This window comes from Centropristis striata, chromosome 14, assembly GCF_030273125.1.
Source record: "Centropristis striata isolate RG_2023a ecotype Rhode Island chromosome 14, C.striata_1.0, whole genome shotgun sequence".
NCBI lineage: Eukaryota > Metazoa > Chordata > Actinopteri > Perciformes > Serranidae > Centropristis > Centropristis striata.
In genome coordinates, this window is record NC_081530.1 from 729,380 (window position 1) to 746,207 (window position 16,828).

Consider the following 16,828-nt stretch of genomic DNA (forward strand, 5'->3'; position numbering starts at 1 on the left):
TTTTTCTCATAGATTTGCCACTTTAATCTCGTAAACTTTTTTCTCAAAATATTATTTTCGTATAGTTTTTTTAACACATTCTGGCAGTATGTAATATCCTCCAATATTCTCTAGGGTTGAAATTTGGAATTTGCAAGTGTTTCAATGAGTGCCCTGTTAAGGGTTAATCAGGAAAATGGGGTTCATAATCAGTGATAAAGTTATTTTAATACTTTACTTTTAATTTTCTGCTACTTTTTGGTTAAGTTTAGGCAGTTTAGGCCTGAAAGCTGAAAGCTAACTCCTCCCATGTGACTGTGTAAACATAATAGAAATGATGTAACTTCTCTGTGCCCTGCTGCATTAACAAACATCTTTATCTTGCATCTAGAAATTCTTCCAGATAATCAGCCTCATGTTGGACATGGAAAATGTAGAGAAATGGGAGGACGCCCATCAGGTACAGCTGCCTGTGTGTGTGTGTGTGTGTGTGTGTGTGTGTGTGTGTGTGTGTGTACATACTATTATCAGTGGCTGCCATAGACTATATAAAAGAAGTGGATCTGAACAGTGAAGCCAAAGCAGAAGTGACTTAAACCTGAACTCTTTCTACTGGCTGCAAAAAAAATGAATTGTATAGAAGTCTATGAGAAAATGACCCTCCTTCTCACTTGATTTATTACCTCAGTAAACAGTTTTCTAAAGACAATATGGTCTCAGTGGCTAGTTATAAGTCTACTTTCAAACAGCATTGTGTTAATTGTGTAAATGATAGCCCCATTTAGTGTAAAATATATGATGAAGAGTGAACTTGTTTTTTGGTTTACCTTGAATTATTACAATATCACACAGTCCATGGTGGCCACCTTCTACTGTACTAAGTTTCCTGAATGTGTGTGTGTGTGTGTGTGTGTTTAAGCACTTTGTGTGTAAAGGTGGGTGTGACCACATCCCACATTAACTTTTCATTAGAGTCATAAAAACACACCTGTTCACTAAATGCAATGGCTACCTATTAATTATACTGGGCCTGTGTATGGTGCATCTCTGTCTGTGACCCAGCGTGATGCCCTTGAGTCGAGGTGTGTTTACTTGCCATCTGGACACAATAAACAAGCAAACAAATATGCTATTATACCCCACGTGGTTACAGTTTACCCCCTGGAACACATTCAGTGGTCTAGATAATAAAGGAAATTAAAAACTTTCCATGGATGAGTCACTTCTCATAGGATTATGGATATGGATTATCACTATGGTGACATGGTGATTTATGCATCCACAGGTGGCTCCCGGTGCTGCTCTGTTGATGAGGATATTAGAAGATTTCATCCACCTCATTGGAGAAGCCCAGAAGCCTTTCCAGAGTTTCCTGGTGGTTACCAACAACCTAAGTAAGGGTCACACATTTAGATGTTCATATTTCGTTTTTTTAGTGTGAATTTTATCATTCTTTAACCTCAGGTACAGAAGCCCTGAAAAGCAATTTTTTTTTGTCAGGATCTTGTCTTGTTTTTTTGTTTGTTGTTGTTGTAATACTCATATCAGCCACAAGAGGCTGAAGTGCACCGCCACCATTTGTTCTTTTTTTCCAGATGAATTTTCATTTCTACTCACTCATACTCTAAACGTACATACTCTAAATACAAATAACAAACACTAGAAAAGTAATCCTGTCAAGAAATGTACCTACTTATTCACCCTTTATCAGGAAAAGAACTATATTTGGTAACTTCAGGTAATATTTCAAGAAAAAAGTGGCAAATTTACTAGATTAAAGTGGCAAATCTACAAGAAAAAAAGTCGCAGATTTAAGAGATTTAAAGTGGGAAATCTGCGCGAAAAAAGTCGCCGATTTACGAGAAAAAAAGTGGGAAAAAAGCAACTTTTTTCTCCCAGATTCAACACTTTAACCCTTAATAGGGCACTCATTGAAATACTTGCAAATTCCAAACTTCAACCCTAGAGAATATTGGAGGATATTACATACTGCCAGAATGTGTAAAAAAAACCATATGAAAATAATATTTTGAGAAAAAAGTTTACAAGATTAAAGTGGCAAATATACGAGAAAAAAATGCGCAGATTTATGAGATTTAAAGTGGTGAATCTGGGAGAAAAAAGTTGCTTTTTCCCACTTTTTTCTCGTAAATCTGCAACTTTTTTCTTGTAGGTTTGTCACTTTAATCCAGTAAATTTTAACTTTTTTCTCTAAATATTACCTGACTCTAACTACCAAATATAGTTCTTTGCCTGATAAAGGGTTAACCTTCATTTCACCTATTTTCACAGGCAAAAACATAGTAACTTGGAAAGAATTTAGAAATGAATCAAATATTAACACAGGCTATTCAGATCAGATCACTTGTGTTCATTGAAAAGCAACTTATCCTCGAAATCCTCTTTGTTGAACTTAAAGGATAATTTTATTAAATTAGTCATTTCTTCTGTTGCCTGTTCCTTTGCTCATAACACTGACGAGAAAACCATTTAGATCACACAAAGAAAATAGATCACCAGATAGTTTTTTTATTTACCTCTCAGGGCTTCTTCATTATCCAGCATTCTTTGTTTCTGCCCCAGTTTGTGCTCTGCAGTGACTGTATATGGAATCTTTTCTTGGTCCAGTGATAACCATCCAGAGAGAGCCGGTGTCAGCAGTTTCCAGTGACATCAACTTCCCCATGAAGGGTCGGAGAGGGATGAAGGACTGGGCCAGAACAGCAGAGGACAAGCTCTACATCCCTAAAGAGGTCTTCACTATCCCGGCTGAAGGTAGGACACCTAACACTCATCTCCACTGACCAGCAAGGTTATTATAGTTAACGAAAAATAACGAAATAACGGAAACTAGAATTGAAAAAAGATTTTCGTTAACTGAAATGAAAATAAAAACTAGAGTTTTTAAAAAAATGATAACTAACTGAAACTGTATTGCGTGGTTACAAAACTAACTAAAACTAACTAAAATTATAGTGAAAATGTCCTTAGTTTTCGTTTTTGTCAACTTTTTTCATTCATAATTCAGTGTTTCTATTTGAACATGCAACACATGGTGAATATGTTTACTGAGACTGGGATGTTTACACTAGAACCAAAATACAAAACACCCAGAACTGTAAGAGTTAATAACCTTATTGGGGCTGAGATGATAAACCAAAGGAAATAAAGGAAACATTTATTATGACCACTTTGAATCTGGCACCCAACACATAGCCCATTACAAAAAAACTAAAACTAACACTAAAACTAATAAAAACTAAACTAAAACTAAGCATTTTCAAAAAATAAAAACTAAACTAAAACTAGAAAACTCACTCTAAAAACTAATTAAAACTAACTGAATTTGAAGACAAAAATTCACAACGAAATCAAAACTAAAACTAATGAAAAATCCAAAACTATTATAACCTTGGTTCCAATCCCCATACTTCCATGAGTGCACTTAAACGCAGCACACTATCCGCACTTACTAAGTACGCAGATTTCAGCAGGTGAGTGTTGTTCTAAATCTAATACTCCGTGATGCACTTACCGGAAATGACGCTCGCGACAGCCGCCGTGGGTCGTCACCCGCAAAACACTTCCCGCTTTGAACAGCGAAAAAATGATCCTTTTGTGTTGTTTAATCTTTACTTCTACAGTCCGGCAATATGGCTCCATTAACGCAGCAAATGTGGAGAATGCGCCGGAGTCGCAAATTGCTCCAAATTGCTCCCGATGTGCTGCGTTCATCGGTGTGAATGAATTCCCAATGGTGGCAGGTGGCAGCGTTTAGAGTAGCCTCTGCCACCAGGATGAATGTGTGTGTGAAAGGGTGAATGAGTGCAGTCTGTAGTGTGAAGAGCTTTGAGTGGTCGCAAAGCGACTAGAAAATCGATATATAAGTGCAGGTCCATTTACCATTTACCATTGTCAGTATGAAAAAAGGCGATCATGTTATTTGCAGAGTAGAGGTCAGATCTGGATCAGTTCTAGTCTGCGTCCTCCTTCACAGTCTTGAATCTTTGAAGTATGAGGAGCAGTTATCACCCCACTCGGCCCTCTCTCCAGCCAAGGTCAGGCCAACAAGTGATCCCAGTGTGACTTCACACTCAGAGACGTGTCTCATGGAGGCAGATGGAAGGCGTCTTCAAGGACGTGGAAGGGTAATGCTGAGGATCTGGATGTGGACTGTGAAGAGGCCCTGGAGGGCTTCTCAACAACATGCAGGTCTTTCATCTGTGAAGAAGTGTGCTGCATCCCCTTGAGAGCATCAAGTCCTCACACGGTTTTGAAAGATGTCTCTTTTGCTTTTAGCGACACAAGAAAGCTAACTGCTGTTAGACTTAACTGCTGTGAATATTTTCCACTTGGTTTCAAGTAAAGCCAAGAAAAGTTATTGTCCAAACGGTGGAGGAGAGTACAAAGAGAACGGCAGGAAGCAACACAGCTAGAGATGTTCAGGGGAGACGAAGGGACTTTAAAAAAAAGAAGAGTAGGAAGAAAGTGCTTTATATTAGATAAGAGAATTACTGTGGCAGATGCGACCCACTACCAACGAAGGCAAAGGTCACATCCCACTGGAAATTACACTGGCAGACTTCCTGTCTGGCAGCCCGCCCCCTTGCCCAAATTAAAGTTCAGAGAGACTGCAGGCCGAGAGAGCAGAGCGACTCTGACCTCTGACCTCTGACCCCTGGCTCAAACGACACAGACTCCCTTTGAGTGGCGTTCAAGACATCCTGTACTCTCACCTCACGTTCTCTCTCCGTCTCTTTATTATGCACACTGTAATATGCTTATTTTGTGCTCTCCTTCCATCTTGCTTTTATGTTGCAGAACCTGTTTATGAGTTGCCCGTGAGTTGTTTTGTTCAAGTTGTTTTTCTAGATTTTATGGAACAGCAAATTCAAATATTTCAAAGGGAGGAATGTTAGGCTACAGCTGGAGACAAAAGGGTGCACAAAAGCTAGACCTTGTTTATTGCTGCTGCATTGAAATGCCATCCTTTCTTCTTATTCTCCATTCATCCTGCCTTTCTGTTTTGTTTTTATGCTATTTCTCCCATCTTGATTTTTTCCTCCATTATCATCATAGTTTATGTTGGGGAATGTTTTGCTGTCAGACAATAAAAGTGACCGGCTGCATCGCATTTACTCCACCATTTCCTCATATGATATTCAGCACATGCCATTTTACCATACGCTATTTGGAAAATAGTTCCATCCAAACAGCACGTCCTCCTGTGAGTCAGGCCGTTATTAGTCCTCTTGGCCCTGTGGGAGCTCTGCCTCTTCCCATTGGCAGTCCATGAGTTGAGGTCTTCAGTTGATTGCTATCACTTTGATTGGTTCATTTACCCCATAATGAAAGCCCATCTCAGATGGACAGCTTAACTATGCTCATAAAGGCCCATTGGCACCTTTGTGTGTGCACGTGCACACACAGTTGCACATACACACAGCCAATTGATAGGTTCATGAAGCGCTTCACTGGGCAGAGGCTGGGACTGTTCTTCACTGATTTTCAAAGTGACAAACTCCCTCTTTCCCTCCCCGGGTCTCTCTTTCTCTCACAAACACACACATACATCTGAACATACAAGCTGGCAACGACTTCATATTTCAAATACACCACTGCGGGTACATGCACATGGTTTTGCTCCGTTAACTTTTCATTACTTGCGTTACAAGGCAAACAACATGAGCTCTACTCTAATATTGTGTAGAAGGCTGACTTCCTTATTTGCACCTTTTACTGTGACTGTGTTGAGTTTCAAAATATCACCAGTGAACCAGAAATTATACAAACAAACTTGCAGATTAGAAAATAGGATGATTAGTTCTGACGAGACGAGATGAGAAGATGAATACAGAGCTGCAGCCAGGGCTGAATGACCTAGCTTAGCTTCAAATGTAGAGGCAGGAGCAGCTAACCTCAAACCTAGCCTAACTGTCTCCAAAGTTAGAAAATACCATTGTTCCATGTTTTTATTTTATTATTAGAAAGAAGGTATTTCTTTATAAATACTGTGAAAATATCAAAACCATCAGTCCACGGAGAAATGTACACAGCCCATATTGATAAACCGCCCCTTTAAATCAGCTTGCTGGAGTGTGAATTTGTGATGTCACAACTATACTGTAGATAGGTAGAACGTGCTGCTACAGTGTTGTTACAGTCATTCCCCGGCTGCAATGATGGTGCAAAGATGCCAAGAGTGCAGATGCGGAAGACCCAGAAACACTGACAAATCAGAGTAAACTAGACGTTTTCAGGAGAGGGATTTAAAGAGACAGGCACTAAAATGGAGTGTTTCAGACAGATTGTGAATGCAGGTATATTCAGACAGACAGTATGGGAAAAATGTTGTGTATTCTGAACATTAAAGCATGTAAACATGTTCTACTAGGAACCCAAAATATGTATGAACATTATAATATGAAACTGAAAGAGAGCATAATAGGTCCCCTTTAATCTGTACACAAATTAAATTTTGGCATTTGGCAACCACATAATGACAGAACAAGACTGGAGGACGTCCCTGTGCTCAGCTTTTGTTCACCAAGAAATAATTATAGCATGTAAATCTGTAAAAAAACAACAACTTTTCATGTTTTCAGTTCCCAGACTAGATCCAGTGTTAGCTGTGTGTGAATTAGTTATCTTTGGAGGTGTAGGTGGGCTCGTTTTATAACTTTAGACGTGAGTCTACTTTACCACTGCTTTCAATTTAGCTTAGCGAAGCTAATAACTTTCTGGCTCCACACGTAACAAACAAATAGGCCGTGCTATTGATCTTCTCATTTACCCCTTGGCAACGAAGCAGTGTTAATTCCCAATTAGCTATTTTTATAAGAATCAACAAATTAACCACTTTGGAATGAAAAGAGTAAACACTTAAAGGTGAATTAAAGACATTTAGAATAGTGATTTAAGTGAACTGACATTTTCAATGTAGCATTTCAGTCAGTTATTTTTTGAAGCTTAAGCGCATTACCCTCTCAGTTTATTCAGCTGCTTTCATCTCTGAACTTTTCTGTGCTGTGTACAAAAGTTGCAAACGCACAGAAGAAAAAAAAAAAAAAAAACTAAAAGAAATGAAAAGAGTAACTCACACGGAACTTTTTAGATGGAGCTTTCAATCTTTGATTAAAACCATAAATTATGGCTTTGCATCAACTCCAAGCATATCTTTTCCTGACAAATGGCGTATTAAAGTTCACAGCTGCTGACTGGTGGCTCGCCATTTTGCCAGATTACAGCTGACCACCAATCATTTAGATGTTCAGCGAGCGAAAGAGTGACGAAAAGTCTGTTCATGGGAAATTAGAGTTTTGTGATTGAGTGCTTTTGTGGTATTAATCATCCTTTGGCGTAGGAGTGCCACCCCATCACACACTGATTTACCATTTACCCACAATACACTGACTTTCTCATTTGCATGCCTTTGCAGACACTGTCCAATTAGGATCCATCACACTCTCAGGCTTTCTCATGCTGACTTTGATCTGTTTTTTTGCCTCCTCACAGTCTCACAATTGCTTTTTTCCCCTCCACTGTCGAGATCTTTTTGTCTCTTCCTCTCTTGCTCCTCGTCTATCTTGCATAGCTATCTCTCTTCCTGAGTATTACCTCTTAGGCAGCAGGCAGACAGATTTTGGATGAGTCACCCAGTCGGTCTGATACCATCAGCCCCCTCTGTCTCTTCCTCTCTGCTCTCTGTGCTGATGTTCCTCCGTCGCTTCTCTCAGCCTGAAAGGGCAAAGGAGGGAGTGGCGTCTCTCAACATGAACTCTTCCCCTCTTACTTTTTCCTCTCTGCTTCCTTTCGCCCTGCCTCACTTGAGACAAAGTGACATTTACAGAGGGACGCCGCGTCTCCTTGGGAGCCCCGGCTTCTTTTTGGTGAAAGAACACTGAAGGGAGTGGTGGAAGGAAGGAGAGGAGTTGTAAAGAAGGGCTGTTGAAAAGGGAGGAAAAGTTGAAAAGCGGGTTGGAGAATGGCAAACATGAGAGGGCTGTGTCTGGAGGAGAACACTGGAAAGAAAGTCATTTTCTGCAGAGAGTGTGGCCACGGTGACTGAAATAATTCCAATCAAGCTAATTGCATGTTGGAGCAATAAACGGGGTTTTAAAAACGAGGCCTCTGCTGAGTAAAAGGTGAGCTACGAGCTGCTAAAAAGCCAAACAAATTGATGCAAATGGTGTCTTCACCCACACAGAGTGTAAAAGCAGGATCGTGCACCTGAATAGGTGGTTTGTTTGGAAGTCAGAGGCGTAATAAGTCTGAGCGTGAAAATTGTAGCTGTCATATCAGGCGCTGCAATTAACTAACTTTTTCTATTTTGATGTAGTCAACAGAGCATTTTGTCAGCGACAGCTCCGGAGTAGATGTAAATAAGCTGAGACTGCAGCTTGATGAGACAGGTGGAATATATGCCTGTTTGCTTCCAGATGTGTTTTATTTCTATCACATTACTTACATACTTATCAGTGCAGGTTATATGGAATCAGTCACAAATGTTAACAAATCTATAATTCAATCAGATTAGCATGCTAAACCATGAGATGGTTTAAAACTGAACATTTGGTTTTATGGTTAAATTTCCTCTATTTTTCACTCAAACAACATACAGCTAGATTTGTTATATTCCTGTTGATTTAAAAACAAAAATATTATTTCCTCAAAGACCTATTTATCTGCCAATATGATGAAAAGAAATCCTGTAATGCATTGTCATGAGAATCAGTATTATTAATTAACACCTCAAAATAGGTTCTTATGAGTTTTACATCCTATTATTATTTTTTGAGATGCTATGTCAATATTTCAAGATATTAAGTCATTATATTCCAAATGTTTCTCATTATTTTTGACATACTAAGTTGTTATTTTGAGATTCTAAGTCATCATTGATAAAACATTTCATTATCTTGAGATACTCAGTAATTATTTGCCCTACTAAGTCAATATTGTGAGATATTAAGACATTATTATCGAGTAACTTTCAGATAGTAAGTCTTTATTTCAAGATATCATTATTTTCAGAGATGTTGTCATTATTTCAGATATATATTTTCAAATACTGAATTACTATTAAAGAGTAGAGAAAGTTTCTGATTATTATGACTTACAGGATCTGTCGTTTTTCATCACAAGGCTAAATTTAATTTGCATCTTGTTTTTTACTTTTACTGGTGGACATGGGCTGCCATAGTTTAGAACGTCTTCATATATGTACACTGCAAAAAAAGAAAAGTTGGGTGAACTCAAAATTTCAAGGCAACAAACTTCGATAAAATTTTAAGTTGAACAATTAAACTAAATATTTTAAGTTTTGTTTTTGAGTTTGCTCAACTCTGAATTCAGATTTTTGTCAACTCAACTGTAAGTTGTACTAACTTACTAAAGTGCTGAATTGGCAAAATTGTAACGCCGCTATGAAATGTCAGCTAATGTTGCGACCACAATGTTGAGTTAGCATTGATACGCTAATGGCTACTCTTGTAGCTGTAACAAGCAGCGCCGCTAGCATCAGTTAGCCGCTAGCCGCTAGCATCAGTTAGCCGCTAGCTTTCACTAATGACAGAATTTCACCTCTTTTCCCAACAAAGGAATAAGAGTTATCAGAACTATTGTCCCTTGTTGTGAACCCCAACTTAAAGATATAAGTAACAACAACTCACCAACTTGTTTTTGAGCAGACAACTGGCTTCCTTTGTTGTGCTAACTTACATTATTGCCCTAAATGTCAATAATTTATATTTCCAAGTTTTACCAACTGAAATCACAGTTTTAGGCAAAAAATACAAGTTGGCTTTTTTGCAGTGTATATATATATAGTGGCAAATATAAATACATTTCCAAACATCTTCAGCTTTACTTATGCAAAAACCTTCAAGCACCTAACTACGGCTATATTGAATATATTAAGGGATAGATGGATTTATCTTTGATTTTGAGTTTTAGACAAACTCTGATGTATATTTGAATGTTGCTGTGTTTCAGAGACGGAGTCGGAGTCAGAGTCTCCGATGTATTATGTGATCGGAGCCATCCTGTACAGGACGCTGGGTGTCATCCTACCTGCACCAAAGTGAGTATTCTCATGTGATCTGTCTAATTATTCTTAGTTTTTAAAGCATTTCTCACCTTCCACTCCTTCCCTTGTCCTTTTATTTACCTTTCGGCGTCTCCTTTTGTCAATACTTTCTCTGACAACTTTTCATCTCCTTTATATTTGCCTTTTTTTTTTCTTAGTCTCCCTTCTCACTCCCTTTCTATTTCTGTGTCCTTTCTTCTGTCTCTTCTTCTCACCACCTAATTCCAACCTCCACTTCTACATCTGTTTTCTCTCTCGTTGCTTCTCTCCTCTCGTTGTGTCTGCCTAGTTATCAGACAAATGTCTTGCATCTCCAGAAAAAAAAAGTACATTTCCCTAGATGTTTTCTTTTGCATCGTCAATGTATTTTTGGAAGTGTACACTGTCTTTTTTTTTTTTTTTTTGAAAGGGGGCGGGCCTAATGGCTCCTGAAACTTGTACAGAACTTGCAAAAATAGAAGTTAGAGGGAATCAGGGGGTTGTCAGAAGGCCAGTGTGGCATGGTGTTTGTGCTGGCCCTGGGCCCTTTAATCCAGGTCAGTGCTCTTGGTTGTGGATGAGCTGGATCTGTTAAAACCCTTTTCTCCCTGTAGCTCTGCTGAATACTAATAGGTCCAGTGGTCCGTTTTGTACTCTGGTGCTGGCTCTCTCTTCCTTTTTCATTAGATTTTTACATCTGCTTTTTTAAGAGGATATATTTACGTATTTATTTTTGCAAACACACTCAAAAAAACCCCATCAAAAGCCCTACTGGGTACTGGCTTTCTGTTTTCTGTGTGTGTTTGGATGCATTCATGTGTTTGTGTGTTTGACAAACGGCATAAGAAATCAACTCACGAGCATATGTTTTTTCTCTTGTCGTTCAAAATCAGACAATTGAAGCTTGAATTTGCAGTACAGTTCTTAAAGAAATAACAGTGTTGTTGTGTGTGGCTGTGCGTGTCTTTGCAGCGCCCCTGCGGTGATCAACTCAAAGATCCTGACAGTGACAGTACGGCCGGAACCGCAACCCAGCAAGCCCATGGTGGTGGTGGAGCTGTCACCGCTTCTTAATGTAAGGGCTTTTTTATCTCTCATTGTCCCCAGCGATGTGAGCCACACTGTTGTGTGTTTTCATCCAGTACAAAATATGAAAAGTGTTTGTGAGGGTGGAGAACATTACCGTATTTTCCGGACTATAAGTCGCAGTTTTTTTCATAGTTTTGCCGGGGGTGCGACTTATACTCTGGAGCGACTTATGTGTGAAATTATTAACACATTATTACCGGTATATCATTTCACATGTTATTTTCACACTAAACCGCCAGAGGGCGCTCTAGGCCGAGTATGAGGATGAGTCTGACGTAAGCGACGTAGAAGAAGAAGAAGCGCCGCATCTTCTACCTCCGGAGTTAGCGGAGTTGTTTAAAAGTGACACCGAGGATGAAGATTTCATTGGATTTGAGTTATTTGGAGTGACACGGATGGTTTGGTAAACTTCTTAGCATGTTATTTATGCTATAGTTATCTGAATAACTCTTAATATGTTATGTTAACATACCAGGCACGTTCTCAGTTGTGTCATGTAACGTAAGCATACCGTACAATTATTCAGCCTGTTGTTGCCTCTATTCTATTTTTATTTTAAATTAGCTTTCAAGATGACATGTCTGTTCTTGGTGTTGGATTTTATCAAATAAATTTCCCCCAAAAATGCGACTTATACTCCAGTGCGACTTATATATGTTTTTTCCTTCTTTATTATGCATTTTATGGCTGGTGCGACTTGTACTCCGGAGCGACTTATAGTCCGGAAAATACGGTACATGTGTGTGTAACTTCTACATACCAGAAAACTACTAATCAACATGTTACATGCAACAAAAATAGAAATTAAATGTAAATGATTCCATGTGAGGAACTTTGAGATGCAACGGTTTGCATTTTTTATTATCTACTTGTATACCGAGCGAGCTTTGGCCAAGAAAAATAAATGTGTTCACGGCTTTAAAGGATTCCTTTTCTCCCTGCTGACCCATGTTTTCCGAGTTCAGATGAAAGAGAAAGTGCTGCATGCTATAAAGCGCCATAGAGCTCGTTGAATTGCCTGAATAAATGCAGACCTTTTTGACTTCCTTATATCGCGGCGTCTCCTGGTGCCTATTCAGTTTATATTACAGTGGAGTGTGTTATTATAAACGACTCGTGGGGTGTCTTCAGTGGAAAAGGACTAAGTGCAAGTTTAATGAGAGGCTCTCTTCACGACCTCAATAAGATGTGGGTTTCATTAGCCATTCTTCTGTGCAAAGGTGGGCACGGTTTTGAAAATAATGTTGAATATTTAATGGTTCTCTCCAGACAACACAAACACACACATATAGATATATATATATCACACACACACACACACACACACACACACACTAACTAAACTCTTCCAATGAAATCAGTCTCTTGCTGTGTCAACCAGGACCTGAGGGTCAAAATGATTGCAGAGTGTTTCATTATGAAGACTTTGTATTCATTCTCCATCCCCCGCCACTCTATCTCTATCCTACTTTAAACCACTGATTCATTACTTAATTATGGCAATTCCTTTATATGCCTCTATCTTTTATCTTCCTTTTATTCTGCTTTTTAACACTTTTGGCAAAGCAGATATACTGCAGGTTGCACACTCTCTGTGTGGAGGATGATGTCTTAATGCTGATCCAAGCATGCTGCTCTGGACGGCTAACCGGAGGCTCCCGCTGAGAACAGACACACGGTGCAGAACAGGCCTGGATACCTGAGACAAGTGTTTATTATCCTGGCTAATGGGAGACTCTGACTATTAAGCATTACACTTCTCTGCATTTTGGAGAGTTAAAAGAGAAGAAAAGGCATGGTAAAAGGCTGAGATATTCAGACTTCCAGTGCCTTTGCATGGGGCAAGACCATAAATGCTCTATCATATATTTCCCATAATGCAATCGAGTACAGCAGTGGTGATAAAACCCTTTTTCAAATCAAATCAAATCAAATCAAATAGTCTTTATTGTCATTATATAGTTCACTATACAACGGAATTGAAAGTGCCACTGCATAAGGTGCATAGTTATGACAATCATAACACAAAACAACATGAGTAAGAAAACATTTAAAAAATAAACAAGAACAAGGACATGTGATGTAATAAATAAGTATAAAAATAAATAAATGGCTACTTAAAAAGCTATAATTTATACATGAGGTAAATTGAGTGTTTTGCACATATCAATTGTATTGCACATATCACGTGATACAAGTGATTTTTTGTGTGATGGACCCCCAAATTGATACATTATACATTAGGTCATGCAACCCCATTTATAAGATTTCGCTTCATTGAAATTACACTGTTGCCCATAATTTTGTTTTCAGACACAATCCTGATTATTCCTGTTTAAATACATCAATAATCACGTCTGACCAGGTGTAATAACTTCATTATGTATATAAATAAAATAAAAATAAAAAATATTCCAACTTTATGAGTGTATTTATGATGATTAAGATCATAATTATATGGTATAGGAGATAACTGTGGAGGGAGTGAAACCTATGATTAGTTTCTCCTAAGACTCACTACGATAGTGAATTAAATGGTGAAAATAAACTCATTTTTCTGGGGACCTCCCAAAAGTCCCTCAAGGACCCTTGGAGGTCCCCAGAACCCTGGTTGAGAACCACTGGTGTAGAGTTAAGCTCCCTGGTAAAAGTAATCTTTAATAGTCCATGTCCCAATATTATAAAATAGGCTTTGTATGAAAAAAAAGGAAAAGGAAAAAGGGAAAAACGTCTCAAGTCCAGGGAATAAGATCAGCTCCACCCTTGAAGAGGAATAATTGACTAAAGAGAGGTAGAAAATTAATTAGCGCTACATTTGAAAAATTAATAAATCTCTGCAATATAACAGAAATGAAATGGCATTGCAGAGGATACAAGTGATTAGCATAATATTCATTTGGTTTCATTTGAAATTCAACCATTGCTCATATCCATAATTGCTACTTGAAAATAATTAGGGTTTTAGCAACTTCTTAAAGCAAAATAAAAGGCAAGAAACAATGCGTTTGTATATATATATATATATATATATACATATCTGTAGTATTGCACTGAACGACTAGAATGATTAAAGCTATTTTTCATTTTGGCAAATACACTTATTAGCTTTTTTTGCAGGGAGTTAAAGTATCAGTGAGTAGGATTTAGGGGGATCTGTTTGCAGAAATGGGATATAATATTCATAATTATGCTTTCATTAGTGTATGATCACAGGAAACTAAGAACCGGTGTGATTTCATTGTTTAGTATGAGCCCTTTAATCTGCATAGGGAACAGGTCCTCAACCATAGAGTCTTCCAAGTCGCACCCCCATGAACCGACCATAGCCCAGAACACACAAACCAAACCCTGGCTCTTGAGAGAGATTCTCATTTTCTTTTTTTTTATGTTACTTGAAGCCCACTGTAGTTCTCCCACATGCTTGGAAGGTGAGGGGCCGGGGGGGGGGGGTGTATTCAGTTGGTTGCAACCTGCAACCACACTGCCAGATGTCACTAAATAGAACACACTGCTTCTTTGAGCTTTGTAATGGACAATTGTTACTCAAAATAAACAGCTAGTGTGTCTTTTACTCCCGCAGAACCTGAACCTGCAAGCTACCTACTACAAGTATTGTTTTTTTGCACCAGCAGGGAAAAAACTGTGTTTTTGCAACCTGCTTTCAGTCTTTATGCTAAGCTAAACTAACTGGTTGCGAGCTAAAGAGCTAAAGGTTTTCTTCAGACACAACCAACTAGCTACTGCAACTGTTCCCCGTGTGTTTTCAGTCTTTATGCTAAGCTAAACTAACTGGCTGCTGACAAGCAACTCTAAATGTTATCCTCAGACAATGCCAGCTAGCTAGCAGATCGCTAGCTAACAGCCAGCTAACTACTGTCACTGTTCCCCCTGTTTTCAGTCTATTGCCAAGCTAAGCTGGCTTCTGGCTGTAGTTTCTTATTAAATGGACAGATTTTTATACTTAAAAACTTACCAATTTACTAAGATACAAACAAACTTTATGGCAAAAACACAGCTAATCTAGTTACATTACATTTAGTAAAATTACTTACCGATATACACAGTACGTGCAAAGTTTATTTTACCTCCAACATAGTGTTAACCTGTGTTCATCATGGCACAGCTTGGCTTCATTAGGCAGAAAATGCTGAGCTACTGCTGTATAGGAACCAGAGAAGGCCTAGAAGTGAAGAGAGAGCAGTCTGTCTGGTCTTCAGCTGCAGTAGATGATGACCTGGTAGAACCACCCAGCTTCTGAAGCCGTGGCAACAGCTGCCTCGGGCTTCTCTCTCAGTGGGGCGTAGGGGTCTATGTGAACGGGCATATCTTCACTGAGAGGACATCTGCTCCAGTCAGACTCCTCACATATTTCCTGTTGTCAAAGTGTGTTGTTATGGAGGCTAAGAAGCAGGAGGCCAGAATGCTCCTGTCTCCTGGTGGAGCTCCACCTCCTCCTACAGCTATCCTCCATTATAAAGGCAGCTCTGGTTAGCTTTACCGACATTTGGCCTTTCACAAGCCTTTCTGGTAAATTCACTGTAATCTAGTTAACTTCCATCAGTCAAAAAGCATCATCCATGTTGCTCCATTTCATTTTCCAGATCTATAAACTGTGATATGAAGTGGAAAGCTTTTAGGTCTACCCTGCACCACGATGGCCTGTTCACAGCCGATAGGCATTACCGCCAAATGGCTGCCACATGTGGTTGTGAATACTTGAAGAAAATGGCTGTTCCTTTAGAGAGAAAAGGACAGAGCTGTTAAGGTAGATGCCATTATTAGCATCCACAAATACAGCTGTTTGAGTCAGACACTGGAGAGGCATCAGTGGAGCCGACGCTGGCGTTATGCAACGTATCAGAGCTAACGAGGAGGCAGACATGGTGGGAGTAACCATGTCACTCCCTCTGCAGCGTACAGTCGGCCATGATGCACGCTGATTGATAGTTGAACGTTACCAGCGCCCCGCCACGCTAATGCACGCCCAGGGACATCTAACGCCAGTGACGGCGACGGTCTGTGTGTGAGGCAGAACAAAGCTCTGTCATCCATCAATCTGTGCCACCTGGCCTCTGATCCTGGGTATATAAACCTTGCATCATCCCGTCCTCTCAAGTCCAGCCATGCAGAGTCCCCAGGATCCACTGATTCATGGGCGATCATTTCTACACTGCTCAGTGAAGGAGGGGTGACCTTGCCTTTAGAGGAATAAATCCTCGCAGTGCAGACTTGAACGTGCATCACCTTCTTTCCCCTTTATGCTCATTTAAAACACTTGATATTCAGAAAACCTTCAGTTTGCTCTTCACTCAACAAGAGGTATTTTCTTCAAAGTTTTCTCAGGCTGGCATGAGTCTGCTTACATTAGAGATCATCCTTTAAATACTGGACAGCACAGTGGCTGCTATAATCCCCTTCTCCATAAGGGGGAGCTCAAAGGCAAAGGGCTTAATGCAGGAAGGACCAACAGACGAGTACAGAGAGAGTTTTCCTCATTTTCCTCTGCATCAGGGGAAGAACTGCGTCTCAGTTGTGGTATCACTTGTAATTACCCAAGAGGCCTGATCAGTCTTACTCTACAGGACCCAGAGAGTGTACAGGCCATTGGTTTCCCTCACACTGTTTAATACTCCTGATTCAGAAATGAATGTACAAAAAGGAATCCTGAATCCACAGCAGACGCCCACAAAGTTC

General features: G+C 39.4%; 1 protein-coding gene across 1 annotated transcript in view; it reads left to right on the plus strand.

The window, feature by feature from the left end:
* adgrb2 (adhesion G protein-coupled receptor B2) overlaps nt 1-16,828 on the plus strand; it is a 290,118-nt gene that overhangs the window by 165,373 nt on the left and 107,917 nt on the right. Inside the window, exons 11-15 of the mRNA XM_059350350.1 lie at nt 371-439; nt 1,265-1,373; nt 2,608-2,754; nt 9,973-10,060; nt 11,018-11,120. Coding sequence (XP_059206333.1) covers nt 371-439; nt 1,265-1,373; nt 2,608-2,754; nt 9,973-10,060; nt 11,018-11,120 — 516 coding nt within the window. The remainder of the gene's footprint in view (nt 1-370; nt 440-1,264; nt 1,374-2,607; nt 2,755-9,972; nt 10,061-11,017; nt 11,121-16,828) is intronic.